General features: G+C 39.4%; 1 protein-coding gene across 6 annotated transcripts in view; it reads right to left on the bottom strand.

Moving 5' to 3' along the window:
* Positions 1–18,887, bottom strand: part of WDPCP (WD repeat containing planar cell polarity effector) — a 147,958-nt gene that overhangs the window by 36,561 nt on the left and 92,510 nt on the right. For all 6 annotated transcript variants that reach the window (XM_021390630.1, XM_021390632.1, XM_021390631.1 and 3 more), the window contains one exon: positions 2,714–2,777. In XM_021390630.1, coding sequence (XP_021246305.1) covers positions 2,714–2,777 — 64 coding nt within the window. The remainder of the gene's footprint in view (positions 1–2,713; positions 2,778–18,887) is intronic.

The following is an 18,887-nucleotide window of genomic DNA, read 5'->3' as shown; positions in this document are numbered from 1 at the left end:
CTTTTCTGCCACAGATTGGATCAGTCGCTGTCCAATAAATGTAGCTGTTGTTCATGATATTATGTCCTTTTCAGTTTTATTTTTTTATTGAACTTTGTAGGAGATGATAATAATTGATGGACTCAGATGTGACGTGAGGGTAAAGCTTACGGGGAGACACAGCAGTGCCCATGTGTCTTGTTATGGCATCATACTAGTGACGCTATAGCGAGAAGGCTAAGTTGTAAGCTTTTTTTGTTTCTTTTTCATTTTTATGAAAGAAATCTCACCTTAGATAGCACTCTCTCAAACTTCTTTGCAATCTCAAAAGAATCAGGAGGGCTGCAGAGCTCTGCTTCGTGAAAACAAATTTGGCTCAGAATAAACTCTCCAAGATATAGGACATTTCCTTACAAGTCACAGAAGACAGGTGCTCAACGTGGATCCTGCCCAGTTCTCTGTTATATCTACTCCTCTCTATCCTTCTCTGTTTCCCTTTAATAAATAATTTTATTTTTGCTTATGCCATCAGATATCCTCCTTAGCCTACTATTTCTTCTCGAGATCCCATTAAATTAACAAGAAATAAGGTGGTGTCACTTAGAGCCAGCAGAGGTTTTACAAACGGATTTGGCTGGTCTGCCGAACACCAGTACAAGCAATTGACCTATATATTACTTATTTGTACCACATGTCATTACAAATACTTTAAATATAGGTAAAGTCAAGTTGTATGCTGTTGATTGCATATACAAATTACGATGTGTTAAGCAGAAGGGAAGGATGCACAAACCTTGCTTAGCAGTAGTGTTATTATACTAGTACTTAGAAGGACTGTAAGTTTTTAGGGAGCAGGTTACTTAATTTTTACACAGTATTTAGTGCAATGAAGCCCAATACCCTAGAAATTACCATGGCATAAAACAGTACTTTTTATGAGCTATGCACCTTTAACCTTCTTGTATCCTGTACTTAGAAGTCCTGCAGCAGTGCCTCTGTTAGCTAACTGTAAAGTTTGTTCATTAGCACCTCACTTAGGTGACAAATTAGCGAAGGGACTTTTTTCCCCAGAGGACGGAGAGAGGTTACAGAGGGTTTGGAGAGGCGGGCGTGTGTGCTGCTGGTTGCATAACCTGGAGGAAACTGTGAGGAACCTCAAAGGTAACGCGAGGAGAACAAGAATAATGCAGAACTGATTTGGACCTCAACATTATGTAAGCTGGGAGGAACTACACGGGCATCTATATTTATGTCTTGGCATTGGTGAGGTGGGATGGGGAGACGCGCCTGCGCAGCCACGTGCTGCTGTCCCCTTCCTACGTTAGCAGCTTTGCCCCCACCTCCTGACCCAGCACTGGTATTTCCTTGGTGCTGCCATCAGCAGAGGAAGGGCAAGAAGAAAGATTGCGTATGAAATGTCCTCAGTCCAAATGAGAGTGCACTCCTGAGACAGCAGGCCAGGAGCTGGGCCAAATGACATCTACACACGGCTGCGGGGCTCACCTTGACGAGGGATAAAAATGGGATTGAAAAACTTACAGTTAATACAGACAAAACAAAAAGAGGGAAGAGAAAGGCTGAGCTAAAAAGAGGAAAAACCAAGGCGGGTATATACAAAACACGTAATGAATTTCCTAAACGCCTGACACTTCCATCACAGTCTTTTGATGCGTACTTAGAAAAGTTTATCGCAATGCTCACATCTTTCTAATTAGATGGAACAAGCCAGATGATTAGAGCCGTGAAAAAAACATCAAAAGGTTCACACAACTTTTTATATAATTAGAAGGGAATTTTCATAACCCATAAAAGTAGGATTTAATTGTGTAATTTAACATACAATTTAAATATCAAGATCAAACTAGCAGGGCAAGTGACTTAATGGGATAAATGATATTAACATCTAGTGTCAAAGCTTAATTTAAACAACAGAATGTCTTCATTATGCAAAAGAGTCAAGCAAAGGAATCGTTCAAAGGGCCTTTTTTTTTTTTTAAGCAAGGCCCTTTTCTATTGTTTCTTTGAAAACAATGAAATCAGCTGTGGAGCAGCAACATGCTGAGAGACTAGGAAAGCATGACTGGCTTTGTCCATCTGACCTCGCTGTGACATTGTGGTGCAAGATCTTATAAAACAAGAGCCTCCTGCAGAGCTCACACAGAAGACCTTTTAAGAGCTGGTTAATTTTACTTTTGTAGCTAATTAAATGGGAGGGGGCAGAGAGTGCATGAAATGTAAAAACCCTTGGGTTGACGCTGCTGAGCTTTGTTGTTTTAAAAGTACCTGTAGAAGCGTTCATAATTTGTCACTTTTCACAAAACCCTAAGAGACAAACTGAGAGCATTCAGGATCCCCAGGATATGGCCAGCTCTTGTGTCCAGGACTCAGCAGTTGTACGTCTTAAAGGAACGGATTAGAAACGTATAAGCTTATTAGAGTGAAAGATGACATTCACCCACATTAGGACAGATGAAGAAGGTGAAAGTTCAAAAACATAAACATTAATTCCTAGAAAATAAAGAGTAGCCTTTAGGCCATGCTAGGGAAAATGTCAGTGATTCTAAAGACACTCGATTGCCATTGACAAATTTTGAGATGGCAAGGGACAAGCCAGGTAAAATAACTCTGTCTTCAGTATGTGTCTAAGGCTGCAAATGACACGGATCCTTTTTAATGTGCAAAAAGCTGACAACTAACATCCTGACAACAGTCTCTGTCTCCAGAGATGACTCACCATAAAGAGGTCCCGAGCACCTATGTCAACAGCTAGTAGAAATGCCTTTTCAAATCTCTGATACCTGCAAGAAAAAGGAAATATGTCACTTGCTGAGGACAGTGTAAGACGTGCATCCAGTTTTGTTAATGAGCAGAGAAGTCCTTTGATTCTCCTCAAAAGCGTTGCCAATGCTTTACTGAGTAAAACTGATAGCTTGTAATGGGACCGCAGAACGGTAAGGTAGGACAGTGGCTGCCCTTAACTCCCTTCATTTTTTAAAACCTTCAGGAAGCATTATGTCCAGTCTTCAGTCCCATCAGATCTAATTGAATCTGAAGGATCTGAAGATCCTGGAGATCATTAATTAATCCTTGGAAAGATTTCATCAATTACATTGATAAATGTTAGCCCCACTAACAGTGGTAGGAAACTCAAAATCCTCTCCAGAAATGACTGACCCCAAATCTGAAGTCCCCAAGGACGTCCCCAAGGACTTCAGAAGGCTCTGTCTCCACAGATCACAATCTTCTGCAAGGATGCAGTGCAATCTTTTACAAGGACCTCTGAAGTCAGGTCAGGACTCTTCAGAGGTCCTTGGAGAAGATTGCATTGGGTTTTGTCATTACAGACTGCCTCAGTGCAGCTACCTGAAGATGATCACCCACTGGAGTCATGCTGAACAGTCATGAATGCCCAGGATCTGCTTTTCCAGTGGGGTGGAGGGGGTGACACTGCTTTGCCCCTAACTCTCTCAGCGTTGGCACAGTCTGCCACAAGTCCTGAGAATTTTCTGAAGATCCCATGGTGAAGCACGCTGTGTCAAGGAGGGAAAACAAGGAGTGGAAGAAGAGAGAACCACCCACCAAGATAACGTGCAGACGAGCTCAGGAAGACACCACCTCAGAATCTCCTAGAGGTGCAGCAGAGTAGGAAGGGAGCAGTGTGGATGCAGAACTTCGCCATTACCATTAACCCAGGAGAGCTTTATCACGTCATACCGAGACCATCATTTTGGTGGCTGAAGGCTCACTGAACAACAGCTCCTTCCATTTGTAAGGACACAGACCGCCACCTCCTTCCTACCCAGAGACCAGACATTGCACTGGGCTCATGCCCCTTTTATACTAGATGCAGATAACCACTATGTGACAATCACTCCGTACCACGAGGAAGGCATTCTGTTTGTACACATTTTCTGGTACCTCATGTTTTAAACTGTACAAAAATGGATCTGGTGAGATTATTTTTAATTTGGGAAACAACAGAACACCCCTCTCTTATTTAGAGTTGTGAAGTAAATGATTCTGTGCAGAATGACTTTCCATTTTCCCGTCAGTGGTAAAATTTTCCTTTGTTCACAGTTCCATAAGTTAAACATTTGTTGATGCTTGAAGTCTGGGAAGGAAACAGCTTCTTTACCCCAGTGAGGAAAAAGCAGCACTGTAATTTTTCAGTGATAGAAAGGTGCAGTTTGTGCTTTCCCAGTGTATGCTGTCAGACAGCACCATATGGATGTCAGTATGTATAGAATTCTGCACCTTGAAGGTATCTCAGGAAATGCTGTAGCTCTTCCTAAGGCCAGCATGGAGACATGGGAATCCTCCTTTCCCCGGGTAGCTGAAGGAGTCACCTATTATGTCCCATACTGCGATGCCTGCTTCTGGCCAATGCTTAAGTGGTTCCCTGCCTCCCTCTTGCTACAGCCTTATTGCTCTCTCCTCTTCCACGACACATTTGGAATGATTCAGCAGACGGTGAGATAGAGCCACTGAGGCCTTTCTGCAAGGAATAACATTTGCGACAAGAAGGCATAATACTTCAGCTTAAATAGGAAAGGAACTCTCCAGGTGAGGTTCCTAAGACCTGGAGTGGGGAGCCCTGCCCTCCCCAGAGCTAAGCTCCCCACGGTTTCTTCCGAGCACTAATCTGCAGTCCTCCTCACAGAACCTGTTTAAGGGAGGGGAAGGGATGAAGCAAGATTAACCTCCTGATCACCAGGGAATGAACAGCGCCCATCGTTCTATCATGCACATCTACGTATCTCTGAAGTTTTTCAATGTGCTTTCTATGAAGGATTTCCCAGTGAAACACACTGTGTTGTAACGATGCTTCTAAAGCTTTTCTTTAATTAAGACAATTAAGCACATGTTAAAATAGGTGTATCTTAAATAGCTGTCTTGTTTATCTTCTCCTGGCACATTTTTCTTTTCAATTATGAATTAAATCTACATTCTTGGTACTTAGAGGCAAAACTGGGAACCAAACAGAAACAGGCTTTACAACCAGCTAAAAAAAAAGTCAGCATCATAATTCTGTTTTTCCAAAGTTAGAACCATACAGACTATTTGAATGACATTTGCTCTAGCAAAGCAAAAATGTGTGCAACTAAAAAATGTAAAGTAACTTTTTCTTTTGATTGTCCTGCAGAACAGAGTCATGGCCCAAAAGCCATGACTGTCAGTTCTTCACTGTTTCACAAAGAATTCAACATTTTTTTTTTCCTTTAATCAACGTATACACTTCGGTCTCATTATGGCCCCTATTCATAAAACTGTGAAGTTAGCTTGTTATTTTCAAAGCTGTACTGAGGGGAAGAAAGAAAAAAAAGGGCTGCCCAAGAAAGAAATGCTCTTCACTAACCAAGAGAGCTAGAAGTAACAATCACAGACACTTCATAAATTATTAGACATGGAATTGCTTTAAAATACGGTGGAGGTTTCAAACAAGGGTGACAAATTTGCATTACTTAGGCAAACCGTTCTAAATCAGTCAAGAATGTCCAGGTTTTTTTAAGCTATCTTTACCAGAAAACACTTGTTATTTTGAGTCTTTTTTCATGGGAGTTGTGTTGTTCTTATTCTACAGAAACAATTACAGAGAGTCCTGCCCAGCAGGAGAGAGATCTCAAGCTAATAACACCTCTTTTAAAGGCATGCTTTGTCATGAGAAGTCTTGTTGCTATTGCTAACATAATTCCCTTACAGTTTATCAGCTCCTCAAACCAAAAAATTCCCCCATCAGAGTACCTTCCCTTTTGTTCCTGTGCTGCCATTACACAGTAAAATATTTACTTTGTAAAATAGCATCCATAGGATCCTGGTCCTGAAGTGCGTGTCTTCCCCCCTCTTCTCCCCCTTGTTACTTACTGCTTACTTCACAATAACTCCAGCAATCAAGACTTACGTGTCCCTTGAAAAAGAGAGATAAGGAAATCTGCCTGCAAACCATGAAGTTCAGCCACTTGTTTGGTCAAAGCGAGAGCCCACAGAAATATGACCTTCAAGATTAAAACTCACAAACTGCGATTAAATATAGGGGTCAGATAGGAAAACATCTCTCTGCCAGCTGTTTAGCACATATAATATTAAGTTTAAATTCCCCTATAGTAGAGTAATACTGTTATTATACACTCTTAGGTGATCTTTCTCCCTATCCTCCAAAACTCTAATAAGATAGCTATTAGTGCACCTGTTTTATCGGCAAAGAAACAACAGGTAACAGGAGTGATAAGACAAGCATAATGTGGGCCAAAAATGGTGAGGACAGAGAAGAGCCCAGACCTTCCATGGTGGAGGGGCAGATCTCCTGTCTATGTGCATTCTGAGAAGGTGATCGAACTGAAAAGATGCCAGGAAAGCCACAGATATTTGTTTTCTTTTTTTAAATAAAAGATTCAAATAATAAGTTTCGCAAATATCTCAAAAGCAGAATTTTGTCATTTGCATTCCATGGCAACGTGTATGGGAACTGCTGAGTCATGGCCTGTACCACTGATTGAGCACCTGGAGGAAAGACCCAGTGAGCCCTGGGAGCACAGGTGAAGGCAATTCACCTGTGTGAGCCAGGCTCCACCCCTCTTAGGCCTCATTGAAGGGCTGACTGTCCCGGAGGAAGAATCTCTTTCTGGAGATCCCTCCATGGTAGAAGCCCTTCCCTACAAACCCAGAATGGGTGAGTGATCTACTTCCCTTCCCTTGTGGCACCTTGCTATTGTGCCAGTCCTTCCACCTCTTTTGTAACATGTTTTCCATCACGTTGGTCCTTCTGATCACTACACAATGGAATTGAATGTGGGCACTTAAAGACGGAGATAGGTTTTTCCAGGCTGAAAATTGTCAACTTAAAAATATTTATCCATAATACTGAAACACATAATAAGAAGTCTGGGAATGAGGAAAAAAAGGAGGAGGAGGAAGGGAAGAGAGAGAGAGCTCACGCAAGCAAGAGAGAAATGTAGTGCAGGAAAGATGGAAACATTTCTTTAGGGACTAGTTACAACCAACAAGCCTTCTTAGACATGCCCATCGACCATGTAAGCATATTCCATGTGCTGGGCTGATAAAGGACGCTTGCAGCCGTTTTTTTCCTTGTCTTCAATAAGGGTACACAACATTTAGAAAATAATCTGCAGGGGAAGAGCTGTGGCACAAATAACGTTTATAAGGCAATCCTTTTTAATGGAAGAAATTTCAGAGTCCTCCTCATCTCGCAGCCCAATCAAGGGTGATATGCATTCAAAAAGTGAATATTAAATATGCACACAGCAAACAGAACAGGAAAAAAATGAATATTGAAATAATTTACATGCAATCAAACTACACTGAAATTAAGTTTTAATTGTTCGGTATTCTGTGATGCATATGCAGATTTTAAAGTATTCAGAATATCAATCAAGTGTTTACTTACATCAAGCAATTGTATTTAAGCATACAGAACAGATGATGAAAATATGTTCAATCAGCTACAGCTCTCAACATTTACTGCAGAGTTTACGTGATCACTTTTAATTCAGTTATTTCATTTAATATTTCAATTTAATAGCTCATTCTTTCATTCAATTTCTAGGCATCTTGCCCATTTCTTAAACACAATAATAATAATTATTCATAAAAGGAGCTGTTTCCCGTAAGTTCTCATATCAGCAATTTTTGGAACAGAAATGGTTTTCATGCTTTTTTTCCCCCCCTCAAAAAAACGTTGTTATTATCTGATTTTTTTCCCTTTTAAATTAGACAATATTAAAATAAAGAATGATGTCTGTAAAATGACTCTGAACTCTGTTCTGTGGAATTCTGAGCCAGAATAATTAGATTATCTGGTTAAAGAATGTAAAAAGTGTGTGGCTAGGTTGCTAAGTGGTTGATTTTAAATAGGAATAGCATGGTTTTCAACCAACTGTTGAACATAAAGCCACTGATTTAGACTTGTAGCTGCACTGCAGAATCCAGCTTAAATACCTTCAGGTACAAATGGCGCAACTTCAACTGTCGTCACTATGACAGCCCTGAAATTCTATTGTAGTTAAGTTTCAATAAACTCTGAAGACTCAGATTGCTATGTAACGTTTCATCTCTAAAAATACAGTATTAGCCAAAGACTTGATATTTTATAGAGAATGTTGTAATACTGACTCTCTACTGAGAGTTCCTGTAGAGGAATGGATACATTAAGATCTTATATTTCATTAATAAGACAACAACAAACAACACATCAAAGTGAAGACAACAAAACTGGTTTGATTTTACCCACGTGAGTTCAGTTGAATACCCTATTTTAAATTAGATAGTTGCAGAGACCTGAAGGCAGACCAAAGACCATGAATGCTCCAAAGAATCTTTTCCTTTCCCATCAAACTGAATTTGTGCTTCAGACTCCATGGTCTGGTGGCCTCAACCTCATAATTTTTGAATGAACTTGATATTCTCACATTATTTGTTTGGATAACGTACTATCCCAATACTACTGATTACCTTTGACAAATATAAATTCATTACTGGATATCAGTTAACTGCAGATAGGTTATTATTTCTTTTTGTTCAGCACCAGGCATAACAGAAGTTTCATGCAACATGACCAGAAATTGAAACCATGAGTGCTTTTTAAAAGCAACTATTCTGTGAGCAGCAAACCTGTCTTTTAATTAGTTTCTTTATAGCTCCTTCTATACAAGGCTCAGCACAGTAACTATGTGTTCCCTACATTCCTTGCCAAAATATCCCCCAAGCAATATAGCGCTCTTCCCCAGCAGGGTATTCTCAGCTCCCATCCAACGATGGTTGGAGCAAGAATCAATGCAGACTGTGTTTGGAGTTAAGTAGTGCATTTGATGAATGGCAGAACGTAACTGCTGAACTTTTGCTTAGCCTTTTGGAATGGAGATAATTACCGGGACATTATTTAACCCTAACTGGTTGCTGATTTTCTCAAACCTGTCAGGCAGTTGCTTATCGTTGAGACTACTAACCATGTGCAACGTTTAGCTGAGATTCATCAATGATTCTTGAAGTCAGAAGGGAACTGATGGAAGAATCAATGGATGGACTGGTTATTTATGACCTCTGAGATGCTAGCATTATTTTGACAAAGTCACGCTGTTATCCTTCTAGTTTTTTAGATTATGAGCTTTTTGAATAGGACACATAAACCTCTGAGTGGGGCCCACAACCTTGTTGCCTTCTAAGATACTCTAGTACCAACAATGAGAGAGTGCTGCAGAGCACACCAAAGGGGCCATGGAGAAACAGCCACCAGGTCTACATGTTATGCGAGTCAAGGGCATAATCTACACTATGTTCTGTATATTGAAGCTCTGAAGGTTGTCCTGGTATAATCTATACATCTCTTTGGGCCCAAATTTAGCAGAGCATTAACATATGGGTTTATGACCTATAATTTTCTATGGGTCCTAAATATGGGCATGCTAAATGAAGTACTGGATTTGGGGCATGAGCGAATGGTTTTAAAAAATCTCTTATGTAGCCCTCTAAAGGTCCTACATGATTATGCTTCAAGTAAAAGTTCATGAATAACTGAGAAAATTTCAAGGGAGCATAGATACCTGAAGCCACTCCAAAGCCACTGCTACTTGAGCTATACTGTCAAATTAGGTATCTGCAAACGTAAGGAAGTACACCTATAACTTCATAGAGTGTTGGGCGTAGAACCAAATGCCCTTCACATCAAAGGGTACCCTCTGGTATGAAGCAAGGAAATAAACAAACCAAATTAAAAAAATAGGAGGAAAGAGAAAGCTAATAAGGGGAGCCAGACAGTATGACTCCTTGGCCATAGAAAGCCGTGGAGTGCTGTAACAGGTGGTGAATCTTGAAGACACTGCCAACCTGAAAAAAAAAAACAAACAAAAGGATCTTACCATGTGATTCCTATCTTATAGGACTCAGGTCTAAGAAATCAAACGTGTTCCTGTGAGAAATTGTTGAGATGATTCTGCTAAGCATACATGCTTCTTCTCAGAACAGACCTCAGGGTTCAAAGAGAAGCTGTTCAGGCATTTTAAAGTCAGATTTTCAGGTGAAGTAAGGTAATTTTTGAATGAAGGAGTCTAGTAAGAAGGTAGCAGTTAAACTTTTACTATACATATTTAGTAAGAAGCAGTCTAGTTGTATGAAATATTCTAGAAAAATTAGTAGCTCTAGATACAGAAGCCACATCATTTATTTCTTGTCCTTTGCTCAGTTAACTATAAAAGACAATTTAATACTATAGAACTGTCCTATGTCTAAACCACAGAAATATTATTTAACCGATTATGATTCTATGAACATTTATGTTGTACACATGATGATGGGCAGTCATGTTAGCCTGGGCTCTTGCAGAATGGAGTTAACCATTGAAGAGGATGACTGTTCGGGAAACAGCAATGTTTTCCCATATGTAGGATAATTTCTTCCTGTATGACAAGTGCTCTAGGATTTTCATTACCAATTGCTATGAAAGTCTGGAGAACAACAATGTTTTACTACTCTAACTTAATATTGTATCAATTGAAACTAGGATGGTTCCTTTCTTTCTAACCTGTATTCTATTATTTTCTATTCTTGCAATGTGTACTTGCTTTGAATTTCCCACACTCTGTATTTCCTTTTTCATATTCATTTTCCTTCAAGCAAAAATATTTTGTTGCCATAGCAATATTCTCCTATGCTACAATTTCATCACAGAGGGTTTCCTTCAGGTTTCTCTAGGCTGCAACTAATACTCATCCAGCAAACACCACCTCCTCCCTGCACCAAACCCCTCCATTCCCCCAACCTCTTACCATTCAGTAACTTCTCAACAGCCTACCTTTATCTTTCAATACAGACACACTCCAACATACTCTTCCAAAGTACTCTGGGCTAAAAACAGATGTTAATTAAAAATGCCGATAAGAGTCATTGACACCCGTTGTTTCACATTTATTTTACTCAATCCCATCTGTTAAATCCTAGCCCTTACTGCATTAATTCTTTTGCTTTTCTTCTGTTCCAGCTTTATACCTCTTACTCTGGTGATCATGTAAATTTAACAGTATGCCTTTAAAGTTGTATTTTATTGAGCAAACATATCAGCATGTCTACACACTAAAGACAGCTCAATAACAGAGGTCCAGTGTCACTGCAATGGTTAAGGATGAGTTGCTGCATCTACTATAAACTTCTATTGTATATGTGAGATATCTCTGAAATTTCAATCTGCAGCAGATGGAAAGTTGGTATTAAAGTTAGGAAGAACATATTCTTTTCCTCCTTGACTTCCCACGAGGTGCAGGGCCAATTCTCCCTCGTGCCTCTTATTAGATAAGATGCATGCTTTTAGTGCTAAGGCTTCTCAGAGAAAATACATCAGCTCAGTATTTTCTAAAAACTGGCTACCTAAGGATAAATACCTAATTGTAAAGTCCTGTTGCAGGACCAAATGTTCAATTACCTGTTGAATTAGAGTTCAGCTACAGCATACTTACTTATTCTGTTTAGGTTTGTCAATATCGATACTGTTTCTTTATACTAAAATAATGCAGTGGGAATGTTTATACAAGTCCTCCACAAAAGAACTTCAATATAGCAAATACAGACAGAAGGAGAGCCAGACAAGACATTTTCTAGAACTTTGTCATGTGAATTTTGGCACATTTTTGGAGAGCAAATGGAAAACTAATGCACATTTTATGTGTTTTTTGTTTTTTTTTTTTCTGCACGGTATCACATACAAGAACAAAAATTGTAAGAATGACTATTTGCTTAGACCAAAGGTAAATCTAACATAGCATCATACCAATAGGCAGGCACCTAGGAGAGAATGTAACAACTGGGCAAGCCTATGGAGATACTTCCCCCAGTAGTCTCCAACAATTAGGGGTTCAGTGATTTGCTGAGCTAGAGGTGGTTTCCGCACTGGTATTCCTCAGTGAATTTCTCTTTCCTGAGTCTTCCATTTGAACTCATACGCAATTCTACCACCCATAACATCCTGTGGTAAGGAGCTTCATATTTTAATTATATGCTATGTCAAGAATCACTTTATTTTGAACCTGCCACGTGCTAATTTTGCTTGATGACCCCCTAGCTTTTGTGTTAGAAGAAGCAGTGAACAGTCATTTACTGTACTCTTTCTCTCTAACACTGATGATTTAATAGATCTCTATCTCAGTTGTCTCTTCTATAGGTTGAGGAGTTCTATTCAGTCATTCCCTTCACTAAAGCTGCTTCATGCCTTTAATCATCCCAGCTGGCCTTCCTGAAGCTCTCTGAGTTCTACTATATCCTCTTACAGATCACGGGACTCCAAAACTATACACTATATTCACAACTCAGGTGAACTGAAGTTCATTGTTTTGTTTTCTGTTTTTTTTCTAAAAATACCTGGCATTCCATGCTTGTGTTGAGCACTGAACTGACTGTCAGTTACACAACTAAATTTTTCTTCACAAAGCTGCTCAGACTCCACCATTTTACACATGAAGTTGGAAGTCATGTCCTGCCATGCGCTTCACTTGGAACTTGTTTACATCGAACTTTATTTTCTATTTTGATACTGTGTTATTGAGTCCTGTGAAGTCATTTTTCTGTCATTTTTTACTTATCTGAATAATTTATGGTCATGAGCAAATACTGGCACCTTACTATTTGCTCCTTTTCCACATTACTTATGTGTATAGATCTGCTATACCTACGTTCGGTGACTTCCACTCAGTGAGACACTGATCTTTTACTCTGTTTCTTACTTTCTAATGAATTACTTATCTACAAAAGGGTTCTCTCTTACCCTACGACATCTTTGTGTCTTTAAGACATTTTGGTGAGAGACATTCCAAAAAGGTCTTCAATGGTCAAACTGTTGTGAAAAGCAGCTGGATATCTGTTACTGACAATAACTGCTGATATCAAAGAATCTAGGGTTTTATGAGACGTGATTTGCCTTTACAGTCCTGCTGACTCTTCCTCAATACACATTTGCACGTTCACCATTTTTTTTAAATGCAGTTTCCACTAATTTGACTGGCACAGAGGTTAGACTTAGAGGACTAGAGCTCTATAGGTCTCTGCAGAGAGACAACAAAACCAAAATTGAGATAATATTTCCCATGTTCTTGTCTTAAGATTCTAAGATCATTTAGAATAAGAGGCTGCACACCACAGTATGTAGTTCAGCTATTTTATGCTTGACCTCCTCTGGCAATTCTCAACAAATTTTACCTGCTGCTGGTCACACATTATTGCTTATCTACCTACACTGTAACCTGTTTCACCAATATTTAAGTATGTAATATTATAAACTAAGAAATGCCCCTGCCCTCTCCTATCCTGGTCAACTGGTTAGAAGGGGATTTCAAGAGATCTGTGTGCCTACCAGGTTTTGGTATCTTTCTGTGAGCCTTTCTTCAAATATTTTTGCTAGGCTTTGCGCTTCTCTCCTTCTATTACAGTAACTCTACCTGAGCACTTATCTTTCTGTTAACTGGCCAGTAATAATGAGATACAGGAGCTAGACATTTACAGTGCAAATCATTTCATTTACCTTCAAATAGCTCATTTTTACATGGCTAATCAGGTAGGTTTCCTTTATAGTTAACTGATAGAGATAGGCAGACATTTGATTTTTCGTGCTTATCATAGGTATCTCCCTTCAATGAGATTACTCACCCTTCGGGTGCCCACATCCTCCTGCTAACTACAGCATACATGAGTGTGTAGAACATCCAAATGCTACATGATTGAGTTGAGAGAGGTGAGGTGAACTCCCAGGCTGCTACATTCAGTTACTGGACAATTGACTATTGCTGACTTTTGTCCTAAATTTTACTTTTTGTATCCTTTCCTTAAGAAGTTCTTAAGAACAATAGAAGGGAGCTCTGCATTTGAGGACAGGAGTCTAGGGTTACATGGCTCTTCAAATAGCACTTCCTGGAGGACACTGAATGTAGAGGGAGAAAAATAAGAAAAACAAAGTTCTTTTAGGGAAGAAAAAAGACAATTTTCGCACACTACGAAGAGATTACAGATTGCCAAGGTATGTTCTGTTCTGATCTCATGAGCAGAGCTTAGGACAGAATGTCCACACACAGGAAAGTGAACTGTGATGGTGGGGTTCAGGAAGGCTCTAATGATGGAGAAAAAAAGTCATGGTAAGGAGATGAGACACAAATCAATGTGGAAACACTGCAAGGAAAAAGAAAAAAAAAAAAACAGCTTTAATTAAAGTTCCTGGTCAAGACCTCAAGAAGAGGTATTTGAATGTCACTCCAGAAGGAGCCATCATCAGTGACTAAGCTGTTGAGGAAGGAGTAAATGATGACATACAATGAAAAGCTGAGGCTTGCTTACTGCAGCAGCTTAAATATGAAGCCATGTTGGTATGAACTTATACTTGGGTTTTCATCCATGAATATAGTATACTTTTGTATTGTTTTTACTCTTGATGTATGCCCAAAGCCCCTCAGACTTTGAGGTACTTGTACAGTTGTACAGAAGGAAATGTTACTTTATGAGGGCAGATTGTCAGTTACATAACACAACATAACAAAACAATAGTTGCCTTTTGCCCTCAACTTCTAAAAGTAGTAATATCAAAGTCAGATTAGCCAGCATGTGGAAATAGCCTTGACACAAAGAACATTAGTCCAGCATGGTTATTCTGTTTTCCTTTTCTTTTTTTCTTTCTTTCTTTCTTTTTTTAAGTGTAGTCTCATGGGTGGGGACGAGACAGAGAATTGAGAGTTCTGACACTTGGGGCCACCAAGCAGCCAGCCAGTCAGTGGCTGGGGGATACTGCTCCATAGCAGGGTAGCTCTAGGACTGTTCTAAGTGTGTCAAAAGGGTCACTTGTCCCATCCTTCAAGCAATGTCCTCCATTTGGTTCGGCAGAATATCTTGCCCAAATCTCTGATGGAGGTTTCTTGTGTTTTATCTTCAAGGGATTTTATTCCCAAGCAGTGATGTCACGTTATTTGCATTTTTTTTTCCTGATATTTTGTTCAATATTTCTTACATTGTGATCGTCATTAGAGAATTAAATCCTGAAGCCACTCCTGAGGCATCAAAGCATCTGACTGAAAATGAAACCTGTTGTGGAGGTGCTTTAATAAAAAATTCATTAGCAATATAGGACTCAAGCAAAGATATTCTAAACTTTTCCTGAGATTTAAATATCTCTTTAACTAAAAAAATTACCTAGTCCCATTGAATAGGTGCCTTTATTTCATGTTTCTAAAACAGGTCAAGAAGCATGACCAGGGGATCTATTCATGTGCAGGTCCATCACAGCCATTGAAGTTCTCATTTATCAGTGCCATGGCAATATGAAAACCTTTGGTTTTGATCGTTCTTACAAGATGACATAAAATGACTCTTCAAAGTTCTCTCCAGAAGGTGCTACTTTAGTCAGAACGCTGCTACTGAACTTACTCCCGTAGAGATGAATTCCGCTCATGTGGCCACCATAGAGAACCTGACTGACATCAGTGGTCATTTTATCTGAAGGCATAATTTAATGCCTAATAGGTTACCTTATGAATATAAAAGACATTCTCAGTCCTGAACCATGTCATCATTAATGTTTATACATATTTCGTGACACACTATGTACCAATATAATTATAGATTCTACTTTTAGGGTGCTCTTTAAAGGGATCATAAAAGCTCTTTGCTGACTTTGTCCCTCAGTTCCATACAGTGGCAGCAAATGGGATGAGGAATTACTATGAAGTTTAGGCATTTTCTCACCTTTGATTTAGGGTCCTGTTTAGGATGGAACACTCACAGTGCAAGTCTACTTTGCAGACTGCAGTTTAGGGATAGAAGAACCTGTTACAAAGGGTTAGTTAGTACTGTGTACTTGCTGCAGAGGGAAAGAGCTCTATTTTAGTTTCCCAAAGGTTGTCTTGGAAGTAAGCAATAACTACGTCAAATAATCATGCCAGGTGGTGTATCTGTGCACTTCACAACTCTTGAAAAGTTAAATGATTCACAAAACCCAGTACTGGCAAGAGACAGATCTCCCTTGACACTAAGGATTACCTACTTTCTCATCTCCTGTATTTCATGAATGTTCTGCCCAATATGTAGCTAAATTCATCTTTGCATTTAACCAGCAGCATCTTACACTGAACACTGGGAAGAGTACGCAACTCTTTTGAGAAGATTTATGAAGGAATAAAACCAGTAACAGCAAAAACACATAATTTTCATTTTTGGACTTGGACAAAGCAGAATTTTTCTGTGAATGAATTCAAAATTATATCAGTGGATGTGATCAGAGCTGCACTTTACACTTGAAAAAGACAAATGCATTATCCTGGTATTTAGAACAGAGCTTTGCTTCATAAGGAAACATACGTGTACTTGAAGCTGGTAGAAGAGGGATGGATAATGGAATTATCAGATGATAAGGTCCAAATCATTTTGAATTTTAGTGCTTTTCCATGAAAAAACAAAACATAAATTGTGTATTCAGAAACACGTGAACGAAACAGCAGACACATGGAGCTGCACATCCTAATTCTAATTCTCCAACTCCTCAGCTGCTTTACCTGCCCATCCAGCCTTTGCTTCCAGCTCATGCTATGTTATTTTATTCACTGTCTATCTGAAAGAGGGAGAAAAGTTTGAATAAAAGAGGGCAGGCATGTGTTTGTGCCTGCATGTGTGTGTCAAACAAACAAGATAATTTCATGCATTAGAAAATATGGCAAGTACAACTTACGAATGCTTGATCAGAATGAAGCAAAGCCATGAGTCAGCAATGCCATAGTTAACGAATGAAAAATTATTCCATCTCATTCCATGTTCTGTACATGGCTAGATGAGGCTGTTATACAGAAGCAGGAGGAGGTTGTGCAGCCACTCCCCCATTACACAAATACACTTAGTAGGCAGTGCACAACAAAAGGGTGGGGGCAAGAAGGTTACAGCTCCCCAAGGCTTCCTAATAAATCCACCTCTGCTCAACATTTTACATAATGATATAACGCATTGCATTATTATAGGTAGTGACATCATAATAAAATACAGGAGTGCTACTCAAGTGGCAAGGAACACCTAAGAGATAGTTTTATACTTATAATTCAGTTCCTGTATTTTTTAATTATAGATAAGAATTTAAAGTGAAAATTATTACTCATTCCATAAATACTGTTGTAATGGATTCATGGCATATAATTAAGAGGCCTTTAATTTTAATTTTGTATACTGAACGCCTGTTTTTAGAGATATTCCATATTCTTTATTCGGGGCCTATACCAGCAAAGCTCTGTATCTCTGTTTCAGTGGGAGCTGAAGATGATGCCCATCTCAGGCTGCTGCACCATCTTCTAACCCATACTTGTACTACAGCCTGTAGTTACAGAGCGCTTTCACACAGCTCACAGGACCCACCATCACACTGTTCAATTTTTTTCTGGAAACTGATGGTAGAAAAATACTTAGCCCATAATCTCACTGATACTGTGAAAATGGATGTTGCCAGTTATGTTCAACTGGATATAAAACCTTTCAGCCTGCAGTAAAGATTAAAATCATTGGCTCATGATTATTACGAGGTGAGGATAGCCTTTTTGAAAAGGTGACTCTATTTCTCAATTCTAGTAAGTACAGACACTCGCACCTTAAAAAGTACAATAACTGGCACCTTTTTGGCAGACTCAGCAGGCAGGTCAAAGATTGTCTCAGCATGTAGAGTGAATTAATATTTCTCTCACAAGAGTGGGTCCTTCTAGAAAAGGCTTAAGGCAGATTGGTGGGGCATTCAAAGGAAAGCTGGGGGGGCGAACGCTTCTGTTTATCTGAGCATTTTTCAGATTTAGATCTAGAAATATACAAGCGTTTTAATATTTTAATATTGTATTAAAAGCTCCACCCTCTTCTGTCCATCCCTTATGCTTCTGGTCTCCTCTACAGTCCACCACACACATCCTACGTTGTCTTATTCTACTGTGATCTGTACTCCCACTCTACCCTTTTACATTACTCTGTATGGCCCCTTATCTGTATTTAGCCTTTTGTCCTCATTTCCCTGCCTTTTGTTTATGCTCCTAACCCCACTTTCCTCACCTTTCCAAAGCCCCTTCTGAGTTTCTGGCTCTCAGTGTCTTTCAGCTCCTTATCTTCTATGTTTGCCTTCTGTGCACATTTTGCTTGCTTTTTCTGAAGCCCAAAGGAATCGTGGAAGACCCTACAGTACTCCAGAAACACTTTTTCAATCTCAGCCATACAATTTAGGAAGCACTATGTTTCTTCCATTTCTTGCTGCAATAGGGAACAAAGTGACTATTTTGCTTTTGTCTCCTCATGTTCACAGGAGGGCAACAATTGTCCCCTAGTGCTGCATCAAGTTGTCTTTGACAAGTTACAGTGCATCTGCATTCAAGTCTTCTTGCTTTTATTTTTGCTATTTTTTGTTTAGTCCTGCATACACATCCGTGGTAGCACAAGTTTACTGTGAAGAGATTCATTAACTATTTGCAACTAGCCTACAAGTATTTTGTGCTAAGTAAGTGAATATGGTTAAACAAGAGAACGGTTTGAATAACAAGGCTTAAGACAGAGAGCATGCAACATACTTTAAATGCAGCCTCCTCGACATCCAGATAGAGTTGCCATTTCTGACAAACAGGTAGCAGGGAGACTACTCAATTTCATTCATACCCATTTCTCAATGGGCATGACATGGTGATCAAAAAAGGCAAAAGCAGAATTCTCTCCAGAGTTTTGTTCCTATTCTGAGCCCACACTCATAAACGCAGACTGGCAGAAGTGGCTAGCCTTGCTGGCTCCTCACAGAAGGATACAACAGCAGAGGCTGTAGCTTCTGCGTGCCTAGACAAATTAGTGAGTATTGTGCTTCCCTATGATTTTCCCAGACACTGGGAGAATTGGCCTAGATGACCTTCTCTCCCCCAGAATCATCCAGCCGGTTT

Source organism: Numida meleagris, chromosome 3, assembly GCF_002078875.1.
Source record: "Numida meleagris isolate 19003 breed g44 Domestic line chromosome 3, NumMel1.0, whole genome shotgun sequence".
NCBI classification, from domain to species: Eukaryota; Metazoa; Chordata; class Aves; order Galliformes; family Numididae; genus Numida; species Numida meleagris.
Note: the sequence above shows the minus strand (reverse complement) of the source record. Positions and strands in the feature narration are given on the sequence as shown.